The sequence below is a fragment of the Geotrypetes seraphini genome, chromosome 5 (genome assembly GCF_902459505.1).
Source record: "Geotrypetes seraphini chromosome 5, aGeoSer1.1, whole genome shotgun sequence".
NCBI classification, from domain to species: domain Eukaryota; kingdom Metazoa; phylum Chordata; class Amphibia; order Gymnophiona; family Dermophiidae; genus Geotrypetes; species Geotrypetes seraphini.
Window position 1 is genome coordinate 201,471,532 of NC_047088.1, and position 24,395 is coordinate 201,495,926.

General features: G+C 42.8%; 1 protein-coding gene across 4 annotated transcripts in view; it reads right to left on the minus strand.

Moving 5' to 3' along the window:
• Positions 1-24,395, minus strand: part of DCAF17 (DDB1 and CUL4 associated factor 17) — a 99,350-nt gene that overhangs the window by 69,392 nt on the left and 5,563 nt on the right. For all 4 annotated transcript variants that reach the window (XM_033947205.1, XM_033947206.1, XM_033947204.1 and 1 more), the window contains exons 3-5: positions 24,259-24,362; positions 14,738-14,828; positions 7,867-8,003 (exon numbers count right to left, since the gene is read on the minus strand). In XM_033947205.1, the coding sequence (XP_033803096.1) occupies positions 7,867-8,003; positions 14,738-14,828; positions 24,259-24,362 (332 nt within the window). The remainder of the gene's footprint in view (positions 1-7,866; positions 8,004-14,737; positions 14,829-24,258; positions 24,363-24,395) is intronic.

The following is a 24,395-nucleotide window of genomic DNA, read 5'->3' on the forward strand; positions in this document are numbered from 1 at the left end:
TATTTCTATCTTTAGTTTGTGATTACTTTTTCCGTACTGGGTGAGGGTATATCTTTGTTCTGTGTGTATGAAAAAGACAGTTTTCTGTTAGCATTGACTATGCAGCATCAATCTGTATTAATCTGGCTTGTTTAATTTTACAATAAAAATTGATTCAACTTTAAACTTAAAAAGCTGTGTCATTGAAAGCTAATCAAATCAAAAAATCAATTCAATAAGCCAAATTGAATCAAATTGTTTTCCCTGAATAGGGCAGCTCTAGTGCCAATACTAGGTTATGCTAGAATTCTATAATGGAGCCTGGCTGCCCAGATTCCTTTATAGAATAGGATCCTACCACTGTGATCTGAGTGCCTAAACTGAGGCGCCCAGTTGTAGAATCGCTCCATAGCTGCATAGTGCAGAGGCGATCTATAAGGATATTCAAATGCACTATTCCGGTCAGCAGCACTTATTTGAATAGCATGTGTTGTTGTCTGGATAAGTGCTTTTAAATATTAGCCCATCTGAGTCTAATGCAGCTGTGCATTTCTCTCACTGTGTGGGAACTTCTCAATTGAGATAGCGCAGTTGCTTAACTGAAACAGGTGTTCTCCGTAGACAGCAGGGGAATGCAGCCACACTTGAAAGTGAAGTTCTCTGACTGAGCCTAAGTGCCGGTACTCTCCCCTAGGTATGGTAAAGTTTTGCTTTAGTGGCACGTGCAGGTGTGTTACCTCTGAAGCCCCTCCCCTTGGAATGTTAGTTTTGTCCTCTAGCTAAAAAATGAGAACTGAGGGCAAGTGTGGCTGCATTCCCCTGCTGTCTACAGAGAACACCTTTTATAGGTAAGCAACTGCACTTTCTCCGAAGACAAGCAGGGGAGATGCAGGCAAACTTGAAGGTGAGTCCCAAGCTTAAGTAAAAGGCAGGAGGTGGAACTTATCAGATTGCAAATAGATTGTCCAAATTGGGTATCCTGAGCTAAGCTGTGGTCTAAATAATAATGTTTGAAAAACGTATGAACTGACGACTATGTAGCAGCATTACAAATGTCCTGAATGGGAATGGAGTGAAGATGTGCCACTGAGGAAGCCATAGCACGAACTTTATGTGCTCCTACCATGCCAGGAGATGGCATCTTGGCTTGTTTATAACAGAAAGAGATACAATGCGCAATCCATGTGGATATCGTTCTTTTAGCAACTGGTTGACTCTGGGTAGAAGGGTTGAAAGAGACAAAAAGCTGATTTGTTGTACAAAAATCAGCAGTTCACTTTAGGTAAAAAAGTAATGCACGTCTGCAACCCAACGTGTGAAGGGTTTCCTCCGCTGGAGAATCATGAGGGAAAAAAGATGGTAAGGTTATGGTTTGGTTTAAATGAAAGTCCATACCCACATTTGGAAGGAACTTTGGATGTGTCCTCATCCGTACTTTCGTTGGAAAAAATTGAAGATAAGGATAGTATATTACTAAAGTCTGAAGTTCACTGACTTTTCTGGACGAAGTCAGTGCTGTTAAAAATGATACTTTCCAAGTAAGAAATCCCAAGGAAGCATATCCCAGAGGTTCAAAGGGAGCTGACATGAGTTGATCCAGGACAATATTAAGATTCCATGAAGGAGGAGGGTCTCTGAGTGGCAGTCTGAGATTGGAGAGTCCTCTTAGAAAACGAGCAACCAAGGGGTGTTGAGAAATAGGTTTACCATCAACATGATGATGATATGTTGAAATCGCTGAGGTGAAATCTGACCGAGTTGGATTTCAGGCCAGACTCGGGTAAGTGCAATAAATAGGTTAAGAGGGAAGGGACAGAACATTGGAGAGGATCCTGAGATTGAGATGCTGCCCAAATTGAGAAGCGTTTCCATTTGGACTGATAAGACTTTCTAGTTGAAGGACATCTGGCTGCAAGAAGTACAGTTTTTACTGATTTGGAGACTGGAAAACTGTCTAAGATGGATGTCTCAATTTCCACGCTGTGAAGTTGAGGCTGCGAAGGTTGGGCTGCAGCAGATGACTGTTGTGTTGTGAGAGTAGAGAAGGATGATGCCCCAACGGACAAGGTGGAGCATCAAGAAGGTCCTGGAGTAGAGGATACCAGATTTGTTTGGGCCAACAAGAGGCAATGAGGATTAAGTGAGCCTTGTCCTTGAGGGCATTGAGAAGGACCCTGGAAATGAGAGGAACTGGAGGAAAGACATAAAGGAGATGTTGGCTCCATGGAATGGAAAATGCATCTCTTGCGATGGCCTGTGGAACTGGGTGTAAAGAGCAAAACCTTTGACATTGTGTATTTTCCTGAGTAGCAAACAAGTCTATCAGTGGGGTTCCCCACAGCTGGAACAGATGATGAAGCACGGCTGGGTTTAACGTCCACTCGTGTGGGTCGGGTTTCCTGCTGAGCAAATCCACAAGGGTGTTGTCTTCTCCTGGGATGTAAATCGCATGCAAGTCTATGTGAAGCGAAAGCGCAATGGTCCAAAGACAGTAAGCTTCTCTGCAAAGACGGAGGGAACTGGATCCCCCTTGCTTGTTCACATAAACCATCGCAACTTGGTTGTCTGTTTGAATTAGAATCCGTCGACTGAGAAAGAAAGAACTGAAAGCTTAAGGAGCATAGTAGATTGCTAGAAGTTCCAAGTGATTTATGTGAAGATGTGTCTCTGTCGATGTCCATTGACCTTGAGTTTGCATTTGATCTAAATGTGCTCCCCAGCCCTTGGTGGAAGCATCCGTTGTGATGGTGAGTTGAGGGGGAAGAGGTTCAAATGGGCAACCCTCTTTTAGGAAAGGGGATTGAGCCCACCATAGAAGTGAAGCCTTGATGTGCACTAGAAGGGGAATGTTTGTGGAAAGCAGTTGGACACGCTGATTCCAGTGCAACTTGAGGTGCCATTGGAGAGGACGCATGTGAATTCTTGCATGGGGCACCAGGGATAGGGATGCAGCCTTATGACCCAGTAGGCGTATGTTTCTTGCTGTAATTCGAGATGACTGAGATGGAAAACTAACCTGATTATCTGCTGTAACTGTATTGATGCTTGCTCCAATATATGTGAGGGAGTGAACTGGTATGAATTATGACTTCTGGAAGTTGATGAGAAAACCAAGATCTTGCAAGGTTTGAATGGTGAAGTGAATGATGGGTCGCAACTGTTCCTCGGAATGTGCTACGAGAAGCCAGTTGTCTAGGTATGGAAAGACTGCATGATTGTGTCTCTGCAGATAGGCAGCTACTACCGCTTGACACTTTGTGAAGACTCGAGGTGCTGAGGAAAGGTCAAAAGGCAAGACCTTGTATTGGTAGTGGTTGCTGAGAAATTTGAACCGAAGGAATTTCCAGTGTGCGTGATGAATAGGAACGTGGGTGTAGGCATCCTTGAGGTCCAGGGCAGCTAACCAATCGTTTTTTCTGAGGAGCGTTAGAATGGCTGGAAGAGAAATCATTCTGAACTTTTCTCTTTTGAGGCAGCCATTTAGTGGGCGAAGGTCGAGAATAGGACGAAGACCTTGAGTTGTCTTTGGGATTAGAAAAAAATCTGGAATAAAACTCTAGATTTGCTTGATGGTGTTATACTTCTTCGATGGCATTGGATTGAAGAAGAAGAGATAGCTCCTCGGAAAGTTGTGGAATGTGCTGAGGAGGTATGATGGATGGAGGAGGAGGATGGTTAGCTGGATAGTGAGAAAGGAAGTTGAGGAAGTATCCTTGAGATATGATGGTGAGGATCCATTTGTCCATCGTGATTTGCTGCCATGCTGAGAGAAAGTGAGTTAGCCGCCCCCCCCCCCCCCCCCCCACAGGTAATTTGTCATAAACTAGGATTAGGTTTAAGCGGAGGAATCTGGGATGTAGTTAATTGTTTTCAGTTCAAGCAGCACCTTGTGATTTTAGAAAAGGTGGTTTGTTATAAGGAACAAAGTGTCTGCGTGGATAGTACTGCTGGAAAGCCGTTTTGCTGGAATAGGGTCCTGAGCTGAGGACTCCTGAAAGGCAATTCTTTTAGATTTTGACGCTACTTTAGAGGGTTTTGAAATACTCACAGTTTGAAGCGATGACTGTTTCTTGCCAGGAGAGGACTGCAGGGCTGGAGCTGAGCCTACGGGAGCCTTTCCCGGTTTACCTTTAGAGTGGGAGGTCTGTTTGAGAGGCTGGAGCTGCTCTTGTTGAAGCTGGTGCAGAAGGAGTAGATAGCCTGGCCACCGGCTGCTTCGGCAGTACTGCTTCAATCTCTGCTGGTACCTGAACAGCAACGTGAGACGGAGACAGTAGTACGCTGCCCACCCTCGGCGGTACTGGACTTGGGCCCTGAGAGGCTTCCAACAGCGAGTATAGGCTGGAAGTCTTTGAAACACTGTTGGCGCGCAGTGCCGCTGATGAGTTGGAGGACATCGCGAGACTTGAAGTAAAGTGTCTGCAGGGTCCTAGTTTTCGCTGCATTTGCCAGGAAGGAGATGAAGATACTCATGGCAGTGAAAAGAAGCTGGTATTGGTTGTTTTATGTTACTTCAGGTTGGTTTTTTTTGAAGAGAAAAAGAAAGTGGCAATTTTCTTGAAGAAAAACCCGCACAAGGTTTAATTTGTTCTGAATAAAAGAAATGAATGGTTTGCGTGGTGTAAAGATATGAGCTTGTTTTTTGGTTTTTTTTTTTTAAACTGTCCAAGAGAGAGGGGAGAGCTACGACTTTCTAAGAGCGGTAAAATAAAAAACTAATGTTCCGAGGGGAGGGGCTTCAGAGGTAAGACACCTGCATGTGCCTCTAAGGTAAAACTTTACCATACCTAGGGGAGAGTACCAGCACTTAGGCTCAGTCAGAGGACTTCACCTTCAAGTGTGCCTGCATCTTCCCTGATTGTCTCCGGAGAAAAGCTTAATTGGAATACAGTTCCAAGAAGAGATAAGAGGAAATGAGAATATAACTATCCTGTTGTCCATGGAGCACAACTGTTACAGAAAAGTGACTTAGTTTTCAGAGAGGCAGGATTACAAGTCCTCACAATTGGAAGGCTATGGGTTGTTTAACAAAACAAAAAGGAAACTGCCCATGGATGGACAAAAAACCCTTTTCAATTTTGAGTTTCATTTTATATTATTACTAGTGTTTAAGCCCCGTTATATTAATGAGTGCTAGAATATATGTCTGTCTGTCTTTCTTTCTGTCTCTCTCCCTGCCCGTCTCTTTCTTCCTGTCTCTCTCCCTCCCGCTGTCTATCTTTCTATCTCTCTCCCTCCTGCTGTCTTTCTTTCTGTCTTGTCTCTCTTCCTGGCCCCCTGTCTGTCTTTCTTTCTGTCTCGGACCCTGCCCGTGATGTCAGAGAGGCTTCTGACGTAGGTGCGGCTCATGAGAGGAGCTGCCGCTGTGGCTTTGAACTCAAAAATAACTTCAGCAAGGGACTGAAGAATAACTTCAGTAAGGGAACCGGCCAGACTGCGGACCGCAGAGTTTGAGACCGCTATGTTAGAGGCGGGAGGGGGGGGGAGTCACCGCTGTGGTTGCTGCCTCCGTGCGTCCATGCTTAAGGTGCCTCCTAATGCGCAGTAGAAGGAGCCAGCGTCATTGAGGGAGGGCGATGGTGAAACCACCGCTGGCTCCTTCTAGTGCACATGTGTGGCATGGAAGCACGGATCACGGATGCAGGTATCACGAAGATTGAAGTGCGCATGCACGCTAAGGGTTTTATTATAGTGGATTATTGTCCAGAAAAACCTAAAATTGGAAAAAGTGTGAATTGAAGTTTTTCTCATGAATTTGATTGCGCTTGATCAGAAAATAAAAAAAAAAATGTTTTAAAGCCCATCCTGGGGTCATTCAAAGCTCAATTTTTCTTAAAATTTGCTATTATTTTTGCTTAATTGAGCAATGTCATCACCATGTTTCAGGATTTTATACCTTGCTTGACCCTGGAGAACTTTCAGATAAAACTTTTTTTTTGTCTGCTGTAAGCAGCAGAGGACAGCCAAGGCTTAACACATTTTTCTGAAAATCAGGTAAAGGTAGTTTTGCAATAGTCAGTTCCTAAGGAATAAAAATCCATCACTGATATGCAACAAAAGAAACGTGCATCTTTACCATCAAGGTCTGACTTCTGATGTAGGAAGAGATAACATTCTGAGAAATTCTAGCCAACCTCCATGGAGTACAATTTCAATTTCTTTCTTAAATATTTAGGATATTGTTCATAAATAGTTCTAAATGTTCAAGTGAGTAATTTGAAGAACACTTCTTATGAAACAGGCTATCAGTGAAGCTATCTCTCAGCTGACTACATTTCTAAAGCTCAACACCACCACATATAAAAGCCAAAACAAGTGTGGAGGGGCATTGTTATAAGGATATTACCATAGGATAAGAAGAGGGAGGAGTTAAATCCATGGCTGGGGGTTGACTGGGCAATTTCTGAGTTGGAGTGAGTGAGTGGGGAGGAGTTAGGTAGACATCATAGGATTGTGGGGTGGTATTTTATAAGAGGTGTGTGAGTTAGGCCATGTTTTGAGGATTTTCCCGTAGTGTGGTAAGTGAGCTTGGGTATGTGAGCTTGTTCAGGTATGTTTAGTGGAATATCGTAGCTGGGTTTATTGTCAGTTGGTGATTATAGTTTTTGTGTTCCAGGCGTGTGTGGTATCAATTCCCCCGAGGCAGATCTATGGACCGAAATGCCGAAGGGACCAACTGGCTTTAGTGGTGTCCATGGCATCGGAAGCAACATGAGTACAGCGCTGCAGTCTGCAGTCTTAACAGACACTTAAGTATCAACCCACCTGTTGGAAATGTGTTTTGTATCAATTGATTATGAACAATTTTGGGCTTTAGAACATTGAAATTTGAATTTCTGATTTTTGGCTATGTGACTAAGTGATGGGAGAAACAAATGATTATAAGATTTGGATTACTGGAGTGGGTACTATAATAGCTGCAAGATAAAAGAGGCCCTATGATCCTGTTTCCAATCATAAGAATGATGTTCCTTCACCTATTATATGTAATGCATGTTATATTTATCAGTGTTGAAGTTAATAATTATAAGACCATATGAGACAATAAGGAGGATGTGTTTTTAGTGCAAATTTTGAAGTATTATGGTTGCAAAGCAAATGTTTTTCCAAATTGTCTTTATTGTGATTGAGACAAGGAGTCCTTGTTAAGAAACTTCTACAATGTTATTATTACTGTCCTTTTTCTCTATTTTGATTTTTGCATCTTTGAATTTTTGCCAGGTACTAGTGACCTGGATTGCCCATCGTGGGGATGGGCTACTGGGCTTGATGGACCAGTGGTCTTACCCAGTAGGGCTATTCTTGTGTTCTTATGTACTTGTTAGGGTGGCATATGGGTCTGGGTCCCCTTCTCTGTAGTCCACTGCATTGCCCACCAGACTACTCCAGAGCTCTGCTTGAAGCTCTACTAGGACTTGCCATAGTATCTGTAGCTGTCATAGAGACAGATATGTACTGTTTCATGCAGATATTTGGGGGAAGGGAGGGGGCCAGTGACCACTGAAGGAGTGTGTAGGGACCATATTTTCACCCCTCCAGTGGTCATCTGATCAGTTTGGGTATTTTTTTGGTCCTTATACATTTTAAAAACAGTTCTAGCCCCAAACGTCCAAATTGTGCCCTAGACATTTTGTTAAATGTTTATTGCTGTAAAATATCCAAGTGCTAAGCTGATCAAAACACACCTCTAACACGCCCCCTTAAGATTTAGACACACTGGAGACAAAACAACCAGAAATACTTGTACATCTCAAAACCCAGTTTTGAAAATGCCCACTTAGACGTTTTGACTAGTAAGACGTCCAAGTGTTGGTTTATGCTGTCTTTTGAATGTCTATGTTTTTTGAATGTGAGCCCCACAGTCCTTGAAACCTGAATTTGCAGTACCTGAATTTGCAGTAAGACCCAAGATAGATTTTCTCTAGTGTTTCTCCAGTGTTTGCAGAAAGACGCAGAAGCCAGTTATGACCTGTAACAACTATGAGGGATGGTTTGTAGTCCGTTGATTTTGGCAATATTTCCCCCTTAATACAAAGAAGAAAAACTACTGGTAAAAATTCTAAATGTTATTAAACTAACAATTAAGAACAGCTTAACAAGCCCACCAAAAGGGAAGTGAAGGGACTTTTGGATTTAGCTCATGTCTTTTTCAGTAGTTCAAAGTGAATTACATTCAAGTGCAGTAAGTAGGGGCAAAAATCAAATGTAATGTTATTATATTTAAATATTATTATGAACCAGCTACCCAGAGTTTACCTAAAACACAAGGGGAGGAATGGGATATAAAAATGTTAGGGCAATATCAAAAGGAGTGTGTCAAAAAAACCAGATAACAACATAGTAATGGGAAAAAAGTAGATACCAGAAGGGGAAAGACACACATCCAGCAAAAACAAAATGCTATATGTTTGAGAGGAAGAGAGAGAGGGGGCATGTTTGGAGGCAATACAGTACGAATGATATAAATTCATTATTAAGTAAAAAATATTAAAATAATCAGATGGGTTAAGATGTTAATGGATTATGTATCAGGGAATAGAAATAATCAAAATAATATGAATAATATATAAACTTGTAAGAAAACATGAATTCATCTATCAGTTGATAAGTTGGAGCTGTACATATGAAGGACAAAAATCATAAAATGTAGGCTAAAATTCCGATGGAATTCTATAAAACCTTCTCTACTGATCTTATCCCTTGGCTGAAACACCTTTTCGACTATCTTTTCTCCAATCCTGATGATCAAGGTGGTTTCACGGAAGCGCACATTATTGTTTTACCCAAAGCAGGGAGGGATGAAACACGGGTAGCCAATTATCGGCCTATTTCTCTACTCAACACTGACTGTAAGATACTGGCTAAAATCCTAGCATCTCGATTGGATAAGATCTTGGGCAACCTTATTCATCCGGATCAGGTAGGCTTTATGAAAGCTCGTTTCATTGGTGATAATGCACGCACTTTCCATTCTGTTCTAGACATTGCCCATTCCACCACTGAACCGATGATAGCTATTTCCTTGGATGCAGAGAAGGCCTTCGACATGGTGGAATGGAATCATTTATTTGCGGCCCTCCAATGGTTTGGATGTGGCTCAGACTTTATACAATGGATCAAATTACTATACAATAAGCCTTGTTCTAGATTACGGATCAACGATTCTTTATCTACCCCCATCTCTCTCCGCAGAGGCACCTGGCAGGGTTGCCCCTTGTCTCCCCTCTTATTCAATCTAGCTCTTGAACCGTTGCTCCTGGCGATTCGTCAACATCCGCATTTACTTAGCATCCCTGTGGGCTCTTTACAAATTAAAACTTTGGCTTATGCTGACGATCTGTTGGTGTTTCTTTCAAAACCAGCCTCCTCCATTCCTGTTCTTCTCCAAATAGTATCTGACTTTTCACGCTGTTCCGGCTATCGTATAAACTGGGATAAATCCGAGGTTATGCCTCTCAATGATTCTACTTCACTGGCTGATTGTGGTCCTATCTCGTTTCGTTGGGCCAGTTCTTCCTTAAAATACCTTGGTACCCTGTTCCACCATGATACTGATACCATGATGTCTATCAATTTAGCTGCTTTAATATCCAAGATCGATGCATTGGTGAAGAGGTGGTCCCCTCTTTCCTTGCTGTGGTGGGGACGTCTTGAGGCTATCAAGATGACTATTACGCCGACTATTAACTACTACCTTTCCATGCTCCCTAGATTAGCCCCCAAGGAGTTTTATAAATGTATTGAAGTAAAGCTCTCAGCTTACCTCTGGTGTAAGAAAACACCTCGTATTTCCCTAAAAATTCTCAAAGCCTCTAAAGAAAATGGGGGCATGGGCTTTCCGGACTTTTTTCTCTATCATATTGCCTCGTTTCTGTGGTATAGTTCATTTTGGACGCTGGATCCTAGTCTTTCTGACGAACTGGCTGCCTGGTTTCGAGTCAAACAGCATCTTGTCCAACCGATCCAATTATCTAATTTGTCTTTCCTTTCTGCTTCTTCATTACCTTGTAAATCTACCACCATATATGCCACCCTCCAAGCGGTTCAGCATTTTGATCTTATTTCCGGGTCCGATAGACGCAACACGACCGTTTCTCCTCTTTGGTACAGTCCCTCCTTTTGTATTGACAATCGCCCTATTCACTGGAGATCCTGGATAGACAAAGGGATATGGACTTTAAATCAGGTCATGGATAATGGTAAACTCCTTTCTTTTGCTCAGCTCATGGACAGGTTTGACTTACCTACAACGGAATGCTATCACTGGATTCAACTCTCTCACTGTCTACTTAAATGTTCCCCATCCATTTTTTCCTATACCCAAACCTCTCCTTTCATGACACTCTCAAAATTAGCTCTAGAACTAGGTCATACTACGTCCCATTTCTATAAAGAACTCAGGTCACATTTATACCCTAGATCCAAGAGATCCACGGATATTTGGTTGTCCTACTCCACCTGGCGGGGATCCGATCAGGACTGGGATCACTATTTCAGTAAAATAATTCGCCCAACAGCATCCGCTAGTTTATCTCAGTCGCTTTATTTTCTTGCGTACAAAGTCTTTTGGACTCCTAACAAGATGTATATGGCTGGTATTAGAGATTCCAATAGGTGTTGGCATTGTGCTTCGGAGTTAGGGGACCTACATCATATGATTTATGCATGTCCTATCCTTCAGGACTTCTGGACACAAATATGGCACCTTATTCAACGTATTCTTCCTATTTCGTCGGGGTTCTCCTTTGAAGTCTTGCTTTACAGAGCTTTAGCTGTGTCAGATCCCCTTTCCACCAGTCAACAATCTCTTCTTAATATTTTAATTGCTTTAACAATTCAAATGATTCTTCACAATTGGAAATCTGCTGATTTACTTAATGTTGTTTTCTGGTGGAATACTGTTCTCATGATTCATTCCTATGAACTGAAAGCTGCTGAATTTACAAACCGACTGCAGCGCGTTTCCAAGATATGGGAACCTATTCGACACTACTCTCCTTAACCGTTGTCTTTCCTTTAATATCTCTTGATCTTGATTGTATCCAAAATTTTTCTCTCTTTTTCTTTTCTATTCATTACTCCAGGTTGGCATGGGATGTCCGCCCCATATCCTTTATTCATTATTCATCATTCTTTATTCATCTCCCTTCCATTACTAGCCTCTCTCTTCCATCTTCTACTTGATCTACCTCTTCCTCCTCACCTTTTCTTAGTTTTCCTCTCTTCTTCCTTTCTCCTCTCCAGGTTATACAGTGGGTTCTTTTGAGCCTCCAGGTTTTCCTTGTGTTTCTTTTTGTAACGAAATATTATAAATATCATATCATATGCACTCTGTATTCTGTATTCTCCAGATATCTGGATGGTTCGTTTGAACCTCTTTGTTCACTTGTTCATTATTCTTTTTGTTCTTTATGTAACTCTGTTTTTGTTACTAAAAATTCAATAAATATATTTGAAATTGAAATTAAATATTATTATGAATTTTCTTCAGTATTCCCTGAACAGCTCATCTGAGCATTCTTCTGCAATTCATGACAAATTAATTAATTAATTGGGCAGGCCATGCATGCAGTTACACATGCAATTTACAGAATACTATACGTGGTCATTTAGTATACTTGGATGCAGCAACTTAAGCATTCCATTGACATGGTATAAGAGGGCAAACCTAAACACAGGCATGCCAATGCAGACATAAACTAGTTTTCTATAATGAAGTCTTAGCACCAAGATACCATTATATAGTAGAATTAGTGTAAAGTGCATGGCACTGAGGTGCCTAAACCGAGTGTCAATTTACATATTATGAACGGAAAAAAAACCCCACACTAAAATATTTTTTTAAAAAAATCTTCCATAAAACTCGGCCAATTCTTATGAAATTTAGTGTGTTGTGTCCTGAATGAAGTTGATGTAAAATGCTGTAAATATTTCTCACTGTACCACAATACTACCTTGTGAAAATGAATTGTTGCTATGGGATATGTGCAGAAGCAGACGATAGAGTTTGTAAACACTCTCTGTATCAAAATGGTTTTCACTGCAGAAGACCAAATTCTGATAAAGAACTTGGTACTGTTAAAAGGTTACAGCAGTCGACGATTGTTGAAAGAGTTCCCACAGAAGGGTTGGAACAAAAATGGTCTTGATGTGCTCCTATGCAAGATCCGAGGAATGGGCACTGTGGATCGTAAGCCAGGCAGTAGATGACTGTGCTTCATTCGCCCACAAGAGCACATTTGACGTTGTATACAATCTTGTGCTGAGCCAGGAGGACATGCCGCAAACACACCAAATCACTCGCCAAATAGCAAAAGAAGAAGAAATAAGCATGACAACTGTGGTTAGGAAAGTTCATGACAATCTGAAATTAGTATAAAATAATAAATATAGGGATTAATATAATTTCCAATTGTGATAATAACTTAAATAACTATATTCATATCACAATTTAAAAAATTAAATAATTTATTAATTTAAATAGTGCTCAGACCCACAACCTTAGTGTTCAAGTGTAAAAACACACAACACCGGCTGCCATCAGACCATCATGGCACTATTGATGTCTGTACCACCATACAACAATCTAACATCCATTTACTATAAAATTAACTTATCTTTTGTGGTGGTTGATACTTCTCCGATGGTCACATGATAGGCAGCTGGTGTCATAAAGTGCTTGTGCAACTAATAAGTTTCAAGTTTTTATTAGTATTTGATGAATCGCTTATTCGGGTTGCCAAGCGATTTACAATTACATAAAATAATGTTATATACTTTAAACAAGGTAACTTCAGACTTACAAATCAAAGACAGACATGAAACAAGAAGGATAGAGGGGCAAAGGATACCGTACAGCTGCTACATCAGGAGACCCCAGACTTCATTGGTGCAGACCTCTGGTTGTGAATTCACCAGACCTAAATACAATTGACCACCAGACCTGGGGGCTGATACAGGAACACATCTAGCAAACAGCGATATCTGATGTCAAAGACCTTAAACAGCACCTCATCTCTGTTTGGGCTGAGCTGAACAGAGTCCATAAGATCAGTGGTGGCCAAGGCTGAGGGCGTGCCTTCGAGCAAAGGGAGTATGCTTCAAATATCTGCTTAATTGAAACATTACTTTATGACTTTACATTTTTCTGCAAGACATGCCATAAAACTTTTTGTTGTGCCTTTATTCAGTTTCACAAGGTGCGGTGCGGTGGGAAATATTTACAGCATTTTATATCAACTTCATTCAGGACACAACACACTAAATTTCATAAGAATCAGCCATGGATGGAGTCAGTCCAGAGGAAGGCTACTAAAATGGTCAGTGGTCTTCAACATAAGGTGTAAAGATCTTAAAATGTATATTCTGGAGGAAAGATGGGAGAGGGGAAATAGGATAGAAATGTTTAAATACCTACATGGCATAAATGCACATGAGGTGAGTCTCTTTTCATTTTAAAGGAAGCTCCAGAATGAGAGGACAGAGAATGAAGTTAAAAGGTGTTAAACTTAGGAGTAAGCTATGAAAATACATTTTTACAGAAAGGGTGGTAGATGAGTGGAATAGACTCCTGGTAGACTCCTGAATTCAAGAAAGCGAGAGACAGGCACATGGAATCTCTTAGGGAGAGGAGGAGATAGTGGATGGGCAGACTGGATGGGCCATTTGGCCTTTTTATCTGCCATCATATTTCTATGTTTCTATGAGCTCTGTGGAAGATACGACAAAAAACATTTTGGTGTGGTTTGTTTTGGTTCACAGTGTAGAATTGCCCTAAGTATTTAATACTTTCAATGCTTTTTGACTGCAGACTCTCTAAACGGAGAGGCTTCCTTTTAAAATATTTTCTTCCATTTCATCCCAAGGATCAGTCCAGACTTGTGAGTTATGTCCATCTATTTATAGGTGGAGATAGAATATAGCAGAGTGCTTCCAGTTATTCCTCTTTCTCCAGCAGGTAGTAGATGCTAACCTGTGCAGTTCTAAGTCTTGATTCTGTGAAGAGCTCCTAGCCTATTGCAGGTTTCAGCTGAGCTGGAAGACGTGGGCTACAGACTAAACATCTTTGGGTGCACACCTGGTAGTGCCAAGCCCCCTTTCTCCTGTTTCCTTAAAAAGAGTAAGCTTTCTTCTGCATAAGCACTTCTGCACAGTGCGGGATATTCTCACAGGTTGTGCTGCACAGCCTGTAAGTGTATTTTGAGCTGAAGCTGTGTAAACTGGCAACTCCGTTTCTTTACAGTGACAGTATTTGTGCGAGTACTGTGTTTATGTCCTTATGGCAGCTCCAGCTGAATCGGTCAAATGTTGTTACCAGTATGGAAACTAGCAAATGGTGTCAGGTCAGTGTACTATGTCTGCGCACAATCTGCCTGATATTCAGAATTATTTAACCCCTCAAACTTTGGATGCACAGCAGCTTAGAAGTCTAGCAAGATGTCCAGAAAGTCAAGTTTTGAAAATCTGCACTTGGATGTCTTGGAGAGTAAGACGTCCAAGTGTCAATTTATGCCACTTTTTGGACGTCTTTATTTTTTGAAAATGAGCCCCACTTAGTATTAAAAACAAAACAAAAAGACATTTCTAGGTTGTAGTTAAAAATCAATACTAAAATAAAGAAACAAAGTAATGATTTTATTTTAGCGCATTCTTATATTAAAAGTTAATTCCATATGTAAGTATACTTTTGCTGTGATTGAAGATGGCATTAAATCATCTAGTTGTATATTTTTTAGGAAATATCAAATAAAAAACTTACCACAGGAGATTCACATAATAAAGCATCTTCTATTTTTTCTAATTTTGAGCATTTTGGCAACTCATAAAGATGGTATGGCTCTGAAGTAACACTGAGAAAGAAAAAAGATGAATATTTAACCTACATTCATCACTGTCACTAAAAAATGTTTTTTTCATTATTTCAATTCTTTGATTTTTATTCTGCATTCAGCATATCACAACATTTTGAATGCTGCCAAGGAAAGAGGTGGGTTATAGAATGGAGGAGAAAAGGAAGGATGCGTGGATGACAACAACATGAAAGTAGAAATTCTACATTTAGTAGCACTACAGAATATGTCTGGAATTCACTGTAGAAAGATTGGGGAAAAGAAAATAAGAATAGCCTTACTGGGTCAGACCATTGGTCCATCAAGCCCAGTAACCCATTCTCATGGTGACCAATCCAGGTCACTATCCAGGGCAAGCAGTGGCTTCCTCCATGTCTTTCTCAATAATAGACTATGGACTTTTCATCCAGGAAATTGTCCAAAAAATTATTAAAACCAGCTACACTATCTGTCTTACCACAATTTTAACCCTCTCCCTCTCCCCTCTCTGGTAATTTCCCCTCCCAAAATCTTCACCTTGGTAATTTTTTTCTCCTCAAAATATCAACCAAGAATTCAGATCCCTAATATGTAATGCTCCCTCGAAATGTCCAGCATTCTTAACTGTAATCTTATTTGGATCCTTATTTGTAATATTACCTAGAATTGTCCAGTCATCTTACTTTCTAATCTGCAAGATCTCCTGGAAATTTCCATCTATCTCACCTCTTCTGTAACCAAAAAAAAACAAACAACCCAACAATTGTAACGTCACTGGAAATGTCCAGTTAGCTCTTTTGTAATCCGCCTTGAACTGCAAGGTATAGGCGGAATAGAAGTCACTAATGTAATGTAATGTAACCTCTGGCAATGCGTTCCAGAGCTTAACTATTCTCTGAGTAAAAAAATATTTCCTCCTATTGGTTTTAAAAGTATTTCCCTGTAACTTCATTGAGTATCCCCTAATCTTTGTCATTTCTATTTACTGTATTTTTCGCTCCATAAGATGTACTTATTCCACCCCCAAACAGGGGGTGGAAATGTAAGTGTGGCTTATGAAGCGAAGATACAAATTAAAGCCCGCTACCGCATCTTTTAAACCCCCCCCATCGCATATTTTTGACTGCCCCCCACCCCGCAGCCGCTGCATATTTTTAAACCCCCGCCGCATATTTTTTAAAAAAAACCCACCAAAACACTCACCACCGCTTCATCTTTAAAACCCACCCGCCCGCCTTCTCGCTGCCGTTGTACCTGGTGGTCCAGCATATTTTCCGCCCAGCGGCGCCACAGGCCAGAAGTGCAGAAATCAGGAGAAATCCCTCCACGCTCCCGCCTGGGCCCGCGCTGATCTTCAAATGGTTGCAGTCAACTCTTGTGAGAACTGACTGCAGCCAATCGGAGATTGGCATGAGCGTGGAGGGCTTGCTCCTGATCTCTGTGCTTCTGGCCCATGTGCCGCTGGCTGGGAAAGATGAGAGCCGTCTAAGGAGGGAAGAATGATTAAAAAAGGTACTGAGGGGGTACGTGAGGAGATGATTTAAGGTACTGGGGGAAAAGTGGGGGTTTGGGGGAATGATTTAAGGTACATGGGGGTATGGGAGGATGATTTAAGGTACTTGGGGGTACGTGCGGGGATGATTTAAGGTACTGGGGGGCACATGGTTGTATGGGGATGATTTATGGTACATGGGGGTATGGGGGATGATTTAAGGTGCTGGGGGGAATGTGGGGGTATGGGGGGATGATTTAAGGTACTGGGGGGCACGTGGGGGTATGGGGGGTGATTTAAGGTACTGAGGGGGTAAGTGGGGGGGGTATAGGGCCTGCCTGCCTGTCACTAGGCATGCTTGCCTGTCACTAGGCCTGCCTGCTCTGTGCCCTGTCCTGGCCTACCATTAGACCACCAGAGGGGAGAACAGGGCACAGAGCCTGGCAAGGAGGGGGGACAGGGTGCAGAGCCTGGCAGGGAGTATTTGGTTCAGAATGTTTTTTTTCTTGTTTTCCTCCTCTAAATCTAGGGTGCGTCTTATGGAGCAAAAAATACGGTATTTATTTGGATTTATTAACCACCTTTATGAAGAGATTCACCCAAAGTGGTATACAGCAGAACAGTTTAACATAAAACTTACACTTTTAACAGCATAACAATAATAAAATGACCAAATATAAGCATAAATTCAGTTCATGAGATAAACTAGGAAATGGCAAATTGAAACCTAGCAACAACATAACAGTATCAAAAATATACACATTTTACAGCACTGTAGAACTATTATATAAACAGAACTTTGATAAATTTCAGTACAATATGTAAGGAGGGTGTTTCCATGTTCATTGCATCTTTCATAGTGCAGTGATGAGGGGGATTCCTGAGTTTCCTAAATCTGTCTCTGTGTTCACTTAATCTAAGTGAGGAGTAGTGCTGCCCAATTCAAGAAAAAAATTTTTGATTCAATTCCATTCCGCCTATTGAATCAATTTTTCGATTTGATTTTCCTGCCCAAGTGGGTGTTTTTTTCAAACATCCTAGTGGGTTTATTTTATAGCCTCTTCGCCCCTTTTATAGCCTCTTCACCCCTCCTACCCACACTGGCGCTGTGGTGTAAACAAAATAAACAAACAAAAAAGACTTTTCCTCTCTCTGTTAAATCCTAGCTCATGTTCGCGGTCTAACACCACCTCTGGCAGGATACACATTTCAAATCTGACATATTGTAATCACAAAATAGAAAATAAAATTATTTTTTCTACCTTATGTTGTCTGGTCATTATTTAAATCATTTTGGTCCCAGGCTCCAGTTGTCTTCTGATAACTTGGTTGCTAGGGTCTCCTGCCCATTTGTCGTTTTCTTCTTTCTTCATGCTAACCATTCATCTTCCATCTCTGTCCTCCCCTTCCGTTTCCCTACACTACCCTGGAGATCTGGCACCTTTCCTTTTTTCATCTCCATCCCCAGATCCACCTTTTCTCAACTACCCTTTCATCCTTCATCTCTCCCTCCTTCCCTACCACCCTAGGGGCCACCATATCTCCTTTTCTCTTCCCACCTACCCTCCTATCCAGTATCTCAAACCCCCCTCCACACCATCCCTTGTGTCCAACTTCTCTCCCTTTCTGTTTCTTCCCTCCCTAAATCCCATTTTCCACCATCTTTCTCCCTCTCCTCTGTTTTTAGACCCATTATTTCTTCCCCCCCAAAGTCCGGCATATGCACATCTCTTTGAACCTCTCTTCCCTCCCTCCGTGTACTTCTACACCAGGGCCCACCTCCCCCGAAGGCCTGTTCCCCCTGAAGGCCTGTACACAACCTCTGAAGGCCTGTCCCCCCTGAAGACCTGCACTACTCCCCTGAAGGCCTGTACCCCACCCCTGAAGGCCTGTACCCCACCCCTGAAGGCCTGCACCCCCCCAAAGGCCTGCACTACCCCCTGAAACCCCCCCAAAGGCCTGCACTACCCCCTGAAGGCCTGTACCCCACCCCTGAAGGCCTGCACCCCCCCTGAAGGTCTGCCCCCCAGATGGCCTGCATGTTCGACCTCCCGCACATCATTTACCTAATGCCAGCAGCGGAGCAGCCTGCAGAGAGGATCGTTGGTACTTTAGCGGCCTGCCTTCTGAATCTCTACGCTAGTGCTGCCTGATTCACGATTCAAATCGATCTAAAAACATTTAAAAAATCGGCCTCCTGATTTGGTGACTGACCCTCCCCCCTCGCCCCCTAAAGCAGGATCGGCAGCACTGCCTCTTGCTGGCCGGCCGCTACCGCTCCTGCTTTAGAGGGTGAAGGTCTGTCGGGAAGTACTACGGTGTCCAGTTTCCCCATTGGCCTTCCACGCATCCATTTATCTAATGCCAGCAGCGGAGCAGCCTGCAGAGAGGATCACCGGTACTTTAGCAATCCTTGGAGGTTTCCATAGGCCTCAGGAGCTGTCTTCCCTCTGCCGTGATCCTACCTCTGACGTCAGAGGAGGGGCAGGACCCTGGCAGAGTGAAGACAGCTCCGAAGGCCTATGGTAACCTCTAAGGATTGCTAAAGTACCGGTGATCCTCTTTGCAGGCTGCTCCGCTGCTGGCATTAGATAAATGGATGTGTGGGAGGCCAATAGGGAAGCCGGACACCGTAGCACTTCCCGACAGACCCTCACCCTCTAAAGCAGGAGCGGTAGCAGCCGGCCAGCAAGAGGCAGTGCTGCCGATCCTTCTTTAGGGAGCGAGGGGGGAGGGTCAGTCACCGAATCAGGAGGCCGATTTTTTTTTTTTTTTTAATCGATTTGAATCGTGAATCGGGCAGCACTAGCGTAGAGATTCAGAAGGCAGGCCTCTGATGTCATGGCAACAGTGAAGCTATCATGCACACTGTGTGGACCCTCCCACTGCCAGGGGCAGAGAGATACAACTGGCTCTTTCCAAAGTGTTTTTTCAGCTTGATAAATAGTGCATAGAGAGAGCTATAGTTGCCAGGTCCGTGGTTTTCTCACCAAATTGGGCTGCTGGTTGCAGGAAATTTTGCTGGGAACGCTGGTTGCAGGAAATTTTGAGTAGCTGCAGGTTGTGTATTTTTGGGCTGGTTTTAGATTTTTGTGCAGTAATTTGGGCTGCATCATGGCACAACTTTTGTTGGATGGTAAGGAGAAGGAAAGCTGCGGACTTGTTGGTGGGTGATCTCATGAGTTTGATGGTAGGATGGAGTGGTGGGAGAAGAGTTTGAGGGAGAGGTGCTGGATCGCATACAGAGAAGAGAGCAGAAACAAGAGGGAGGGATGAGAGACTAAGGGGAGAGAAGACCAGTTGCTCCCCCCATCCCAATTTCACGATTCGCTGCTCTGGGTTGGCATCATGCCTTTCTCTCTGCAGGGTCCTGTCTATTTCCTGTTTCTGTGAAGGCAAGACCTGGCAGAGAGGTAGCCCGATGCTGACCAGAGCAGCTAATTGCAAATGTTGCAATGCTGACCACAAGGTGATAAAGGAAGGGAGGGAGGGGGAGAGAAATGCTGCACTCAATTTGGGAGAGGGAGGGAGGGAGAAGGAAGACTAGGGAAGGGAGAAGAGATGAAAGAGATGCCAGCCCATGGGAAAGGAAAGGGAGGGAAGGAAAAGAAGGAAAGAAAGAGATGCCAAGGCCATGGGGGAGAGGGAAGGGAAGGTGACAGATGCCAGACCAGGGAGAAAGGAGGGATGGAGAGAAAGGAAAGAGAGGAGATACCAGAGAAAGGAGGGGGAGGGAGAGATGGAAGGGAAGGAGAGCAGAAAGAGATGCTAGGGTATTGGGTGAGGGAGGGAACAGAGACAGATGCCAGACCAATGGGGAGGAAGGGAGCGAAAGGGGATGCTAGAGCATGGAGGGAGAAAGAGAGATGGAAGGAGAAAAGAGGAGAGATCCCAGGGCATGGGGGAAGGGAAGCAGATGCCAGATCATGGGTTGAGTTGGGGTGGGAAAGAGGAAAGGAAAGAAGGGAGAAATGCCAGAGCATTGGGGAGGGAGTGGAGACACAAAGAGAAAAATGGAAGGGATAGAGAAAGAGGGGGGGACGCTAGATGGAATGGAGAGTGAACAGAAGATGAGGAAAGCAGAAACCAGAGATGATAAAAGGTAAAAAAAAAAAACCAACCTTTTTTTTGTTGCTTTAGACAGGGGTCTCAAAGTCCCTCCTTGAGGGCCGCAATCCAGTCGGGTTTTCAGGATTTCCCCAATGAATATGCATGAGATCTATGTGCATGCACTGCTTTCAATGCATATTCATTGGGGAAATCCTGAAAACCCAACTGGATTGCGGCCCTCAAGGAGGGACTTTGAGATCCCTGCTTTAGAATAAAGTAATATTGTAGCTGTATTGATAAACATTTATAAATAGAAAATGGAAATAAGAAAATATTTTTATTGGACTAATCTTATTACATTTTTTACTAAGTTTTGGAGACCAAAATTCTCTTCCTCAGGCAGTGGTGTACCAAGAAGGGGGAGGGGAGGCAGGCATTAGGCAGGCAGTCCATCCCCATAAACTTTAATACAAAATACTATACGTACTTGTATTGCAAGCCCTCACTCATTTAGAACAGTCACTACACTCCTGCAGCATCAGCGAGAAAAGAACCATCGGCTCAGTTGTGATGTGCGTATACTGTATGTACTTGTATTGCAAGACATTGCTTGTATATCAAGTTAAAATTTAATCAAATGTTTTGCTTGTCTTGTAAAACACTTGCAAACCAAGTTACTTGCAATCCAAGGTTTTACTGTATTTCAAAAAGTGAATACAGTTAGAGGCAAACTGTCTGTCCTAGCACCACTCCAAAGGAGAAAGAGCTTAGAAGGACAGGAAGCCAGCTTTTTCACTTTTATGCAAGGAGAGAGAAGCCACTTTTTTCATTTGTATGGAAAAATTATATCTTACCTGCTAATTTTCTTTCCTTTAGCCACAGCAGATGAATCCAGAGACTAGTGGGGTCATACCCATCATCTACCAGCAGGTGGAAATAGAGAGCACTGAATTGATTCTGTCTTCTTGGATGCAAAGCCTCCTAGCCAATTAGTATCTCTTGCCAAAGCAGAAGGAACTGAATACCCATTGAGAAAAAAACTCCTTTCCCATATAGGTCAACTTGAACATACAACTAATGAAATCAACAACCAACTACATACTCTGACAGTGCAGAATACCACAAAACGTCTAGCAAGAAAAAACAAGTGCTGAATTGCCTATAGGGTGGGGCTCTGGATTCATCTGCTTGGCTAAAGGAAAGAAAATTAGCAGTGATTAGAGCTACAGCCTCAGCACCCTGAGGTTGTGGGTTCAAATCACATGCTGCTCCTTGTGACCCTGGGCAAGTCACTTAATTCCCCATTGCTCCAGGTAAATTAGATAAGCGTGTGAGCCCACAAAGGCAGTTAGAGAAAAATGTTAGTACCTGAATGTAAACTACTTAGGAAATAGGTGGTATATAAATACTTAAAATAAATAAATAGTAAAGGCTGCTGGAAGTTGCCTACCTGCACTAACAATTACTGATACAACAGCTTTCCAAAATTAGCGCACAACCATAGCTGGGGGGGGAAGTAGTCATTCCCAATAAAGCTGAGAGAAAAGAACAAAAAAGATGATATGTATGGCTAAAGTCAATGGTGGCTGAAAGATAACTGATTAGTAGTCTACAAACTTGAGCGGCCCACAGGAATGAAATTGCAGACCATAATCCTTTTCTCTGAATGAAGACAGAAAGATATTCATTGCAATGAAACGTCGTAAACACCCTTGGTAGAAAAGGAAGGCATTGATTTTTATCAATAACACGGGAAACCAGAAATGGATCTCTATCTGAAAGGAGTTGCAACTTCGAAATCCTGTGAACTGAAGTTAAAGCAACCAGAAAACACTGTTTTTATAGTGAGACCTTTAATCGTCGCAGTGCCTAATGGGTCAAATGGTGCTGACTGAAGTGACCAGGGCATCTGGTGGCAGGAGAGAATGGGCATCCCTTCTGCCAGTTTTTTCTCATGGCGGGAGGGAATGGGCATAACTTCTGCTGTTTTCGCTACCGCAGGGTTAGGGGATTTGGTCCCCGGTGTCTGTTCATTAGGGGTTGTCAGGGAGTGCTGTCATCAGCAGGTGGTGGTGGGGGGAAGGCACATAAGCACATAAGCATTGCCTCTGCTGAGTCAGACCATAGGTCCATCATGCCCAGCAGTCCGCTCCCGCGGCGGCCCCCCAGGTCAATGACCTGTACTGATCTATTACTCTACTACTCTATTACTTTACAGCCTTTTGTACTGTATAGTAACCCTCTGATTGTACCCCTGGATCCCCTTTTCCTTCAGGAACTCATCCAATCCCCTTTTGAACCCCAAAGTCGTACTCTGCTCTACCACCTCCTCTGGAAGTGCATTCCAAGTGTCCACCACCCTCTATGTGAAGAAGAACTTCCTAGCATTTGTTCTGAACCTATCTCCCTTCAATTTTTTTGAGTGCCCTCTAGTGTTTGTTGCCCCCGCCAGTCTGAAGAATCTGGCCCTCTCTACCTTCACTATACCCTTCATGATCTTATAAGTTTCTATCATATCCCCTCTAAGTCTCCGCTTTTCCAGCCTCTCAGCATATGAGAGGTTTTCCATGCCCTTTATCATTTTTGTCGCTCTTCTCTGGACCCTCTCGAGAATCACCATATCCTTCTTAAGGTATGGCGACCAGTACTGAACGCAGTACTCCAGATGCAGTCGCACCATCGCCCTATACAGCGGGAGGATAACTTCCTTGGTTCTGGTAGTGATACCTTTTTTGATAATGCCCAACATTCTGTTCGCCTTTTTTGAGGCCGCTGTGCACTGTGCCGCCGGTTTCATTGTTCTATCCACCAAAACCCCAAAGTCCTTTTCTAGGTTGCCTTCCCCCAGTACCATCCCCCCCATCGTGTAGTTGTACATCGGGTTCCCTTTCCCTATGTGCATAACTTTACATTTCTCTACATTGAAGCTCTTCTGCCATTTATTTGCCCACTCACTCAGTTTGTTCAGGTCCCTTTGAAGTTCTTTAAATTCCTCTACAGATCTAACCTTACCGGAGAGTTTTGTGTCATCCGCAAATTTTATAACTTCACACTTTGTCCCTGTTTCCAAGTCATTAATAAATATATTGAAATCCCCTGCCTCTCAGCTGTTCGGGCTTCTCCTGCCGGCTCTGCGCATGTGTGAGAGTCACTCTCTACAGCAATCAATCCGACGGGAGAGTCAGGAATTATGACAAACCTCCATATAAATCATTTACATGCAAAATTTTTAGTGCATCAATAGCTATTTTAGAATTGGCCAAAAATTGGATCCTGTTTAGTGCATCTAGCCCTTGAAGTCCAAGCACCCATTCACAGGTGCTAAACACAGCCAAGTTAAATACTACTATTGATCACATCTATAGTGCTGACTCCCCATTATCGAAGAAGAGGGAGCCTTGGGAGGTTATAAATTGCCAGAAATTAACACTTTTTTTCTAATATGGGAAAGGAGAAAAATAAGGCACCCCCTTCAAAGTAGGAGGTAGGGTGGGATAGGACCCTGGGGGGGCCCAGGAGTAGCTCCCAAAGCTGGCACCGCTCAGCCAGACACCCCTTAGCTCAACTGAAGCAAGCAACTGGAGCACAGAGCTAAACCAGAAGCAGAAACCAGGAGCTAAGCAAACTGCTATCCATCCACCTGCTGGAGATAGAGCATACTAATTGGCCAAGAGGCTTTGCATCCAATAAGACAGAGTCAATTCAGTGCTCTCTATCTCCAACTACTGGTAGATGACAGGCATGACCCCACTAGTCTAGATTCATCTTCTGCTGCTGGTGGTAAGATCTAACACAATAAAAAAATAAAATTTTGCACAGCAACAGCTATGGTAATTACCACCAAATTTTTTTGTATGTTTAAAGTTAAAAGCAAGTTCTTATATGTACTTTTATGGATAAAAGGATTACCTGTTAAAACAACATCTGTAATTGTCAAAATAAATCCGTCCTCTTTCATACACAATAGGAGACTTAGAATGCTTTGTCCAAACCTTTTGAAATTTAGTACTTTCCTGCAAAATATAAAAATTGTGGGTTTTTATGCC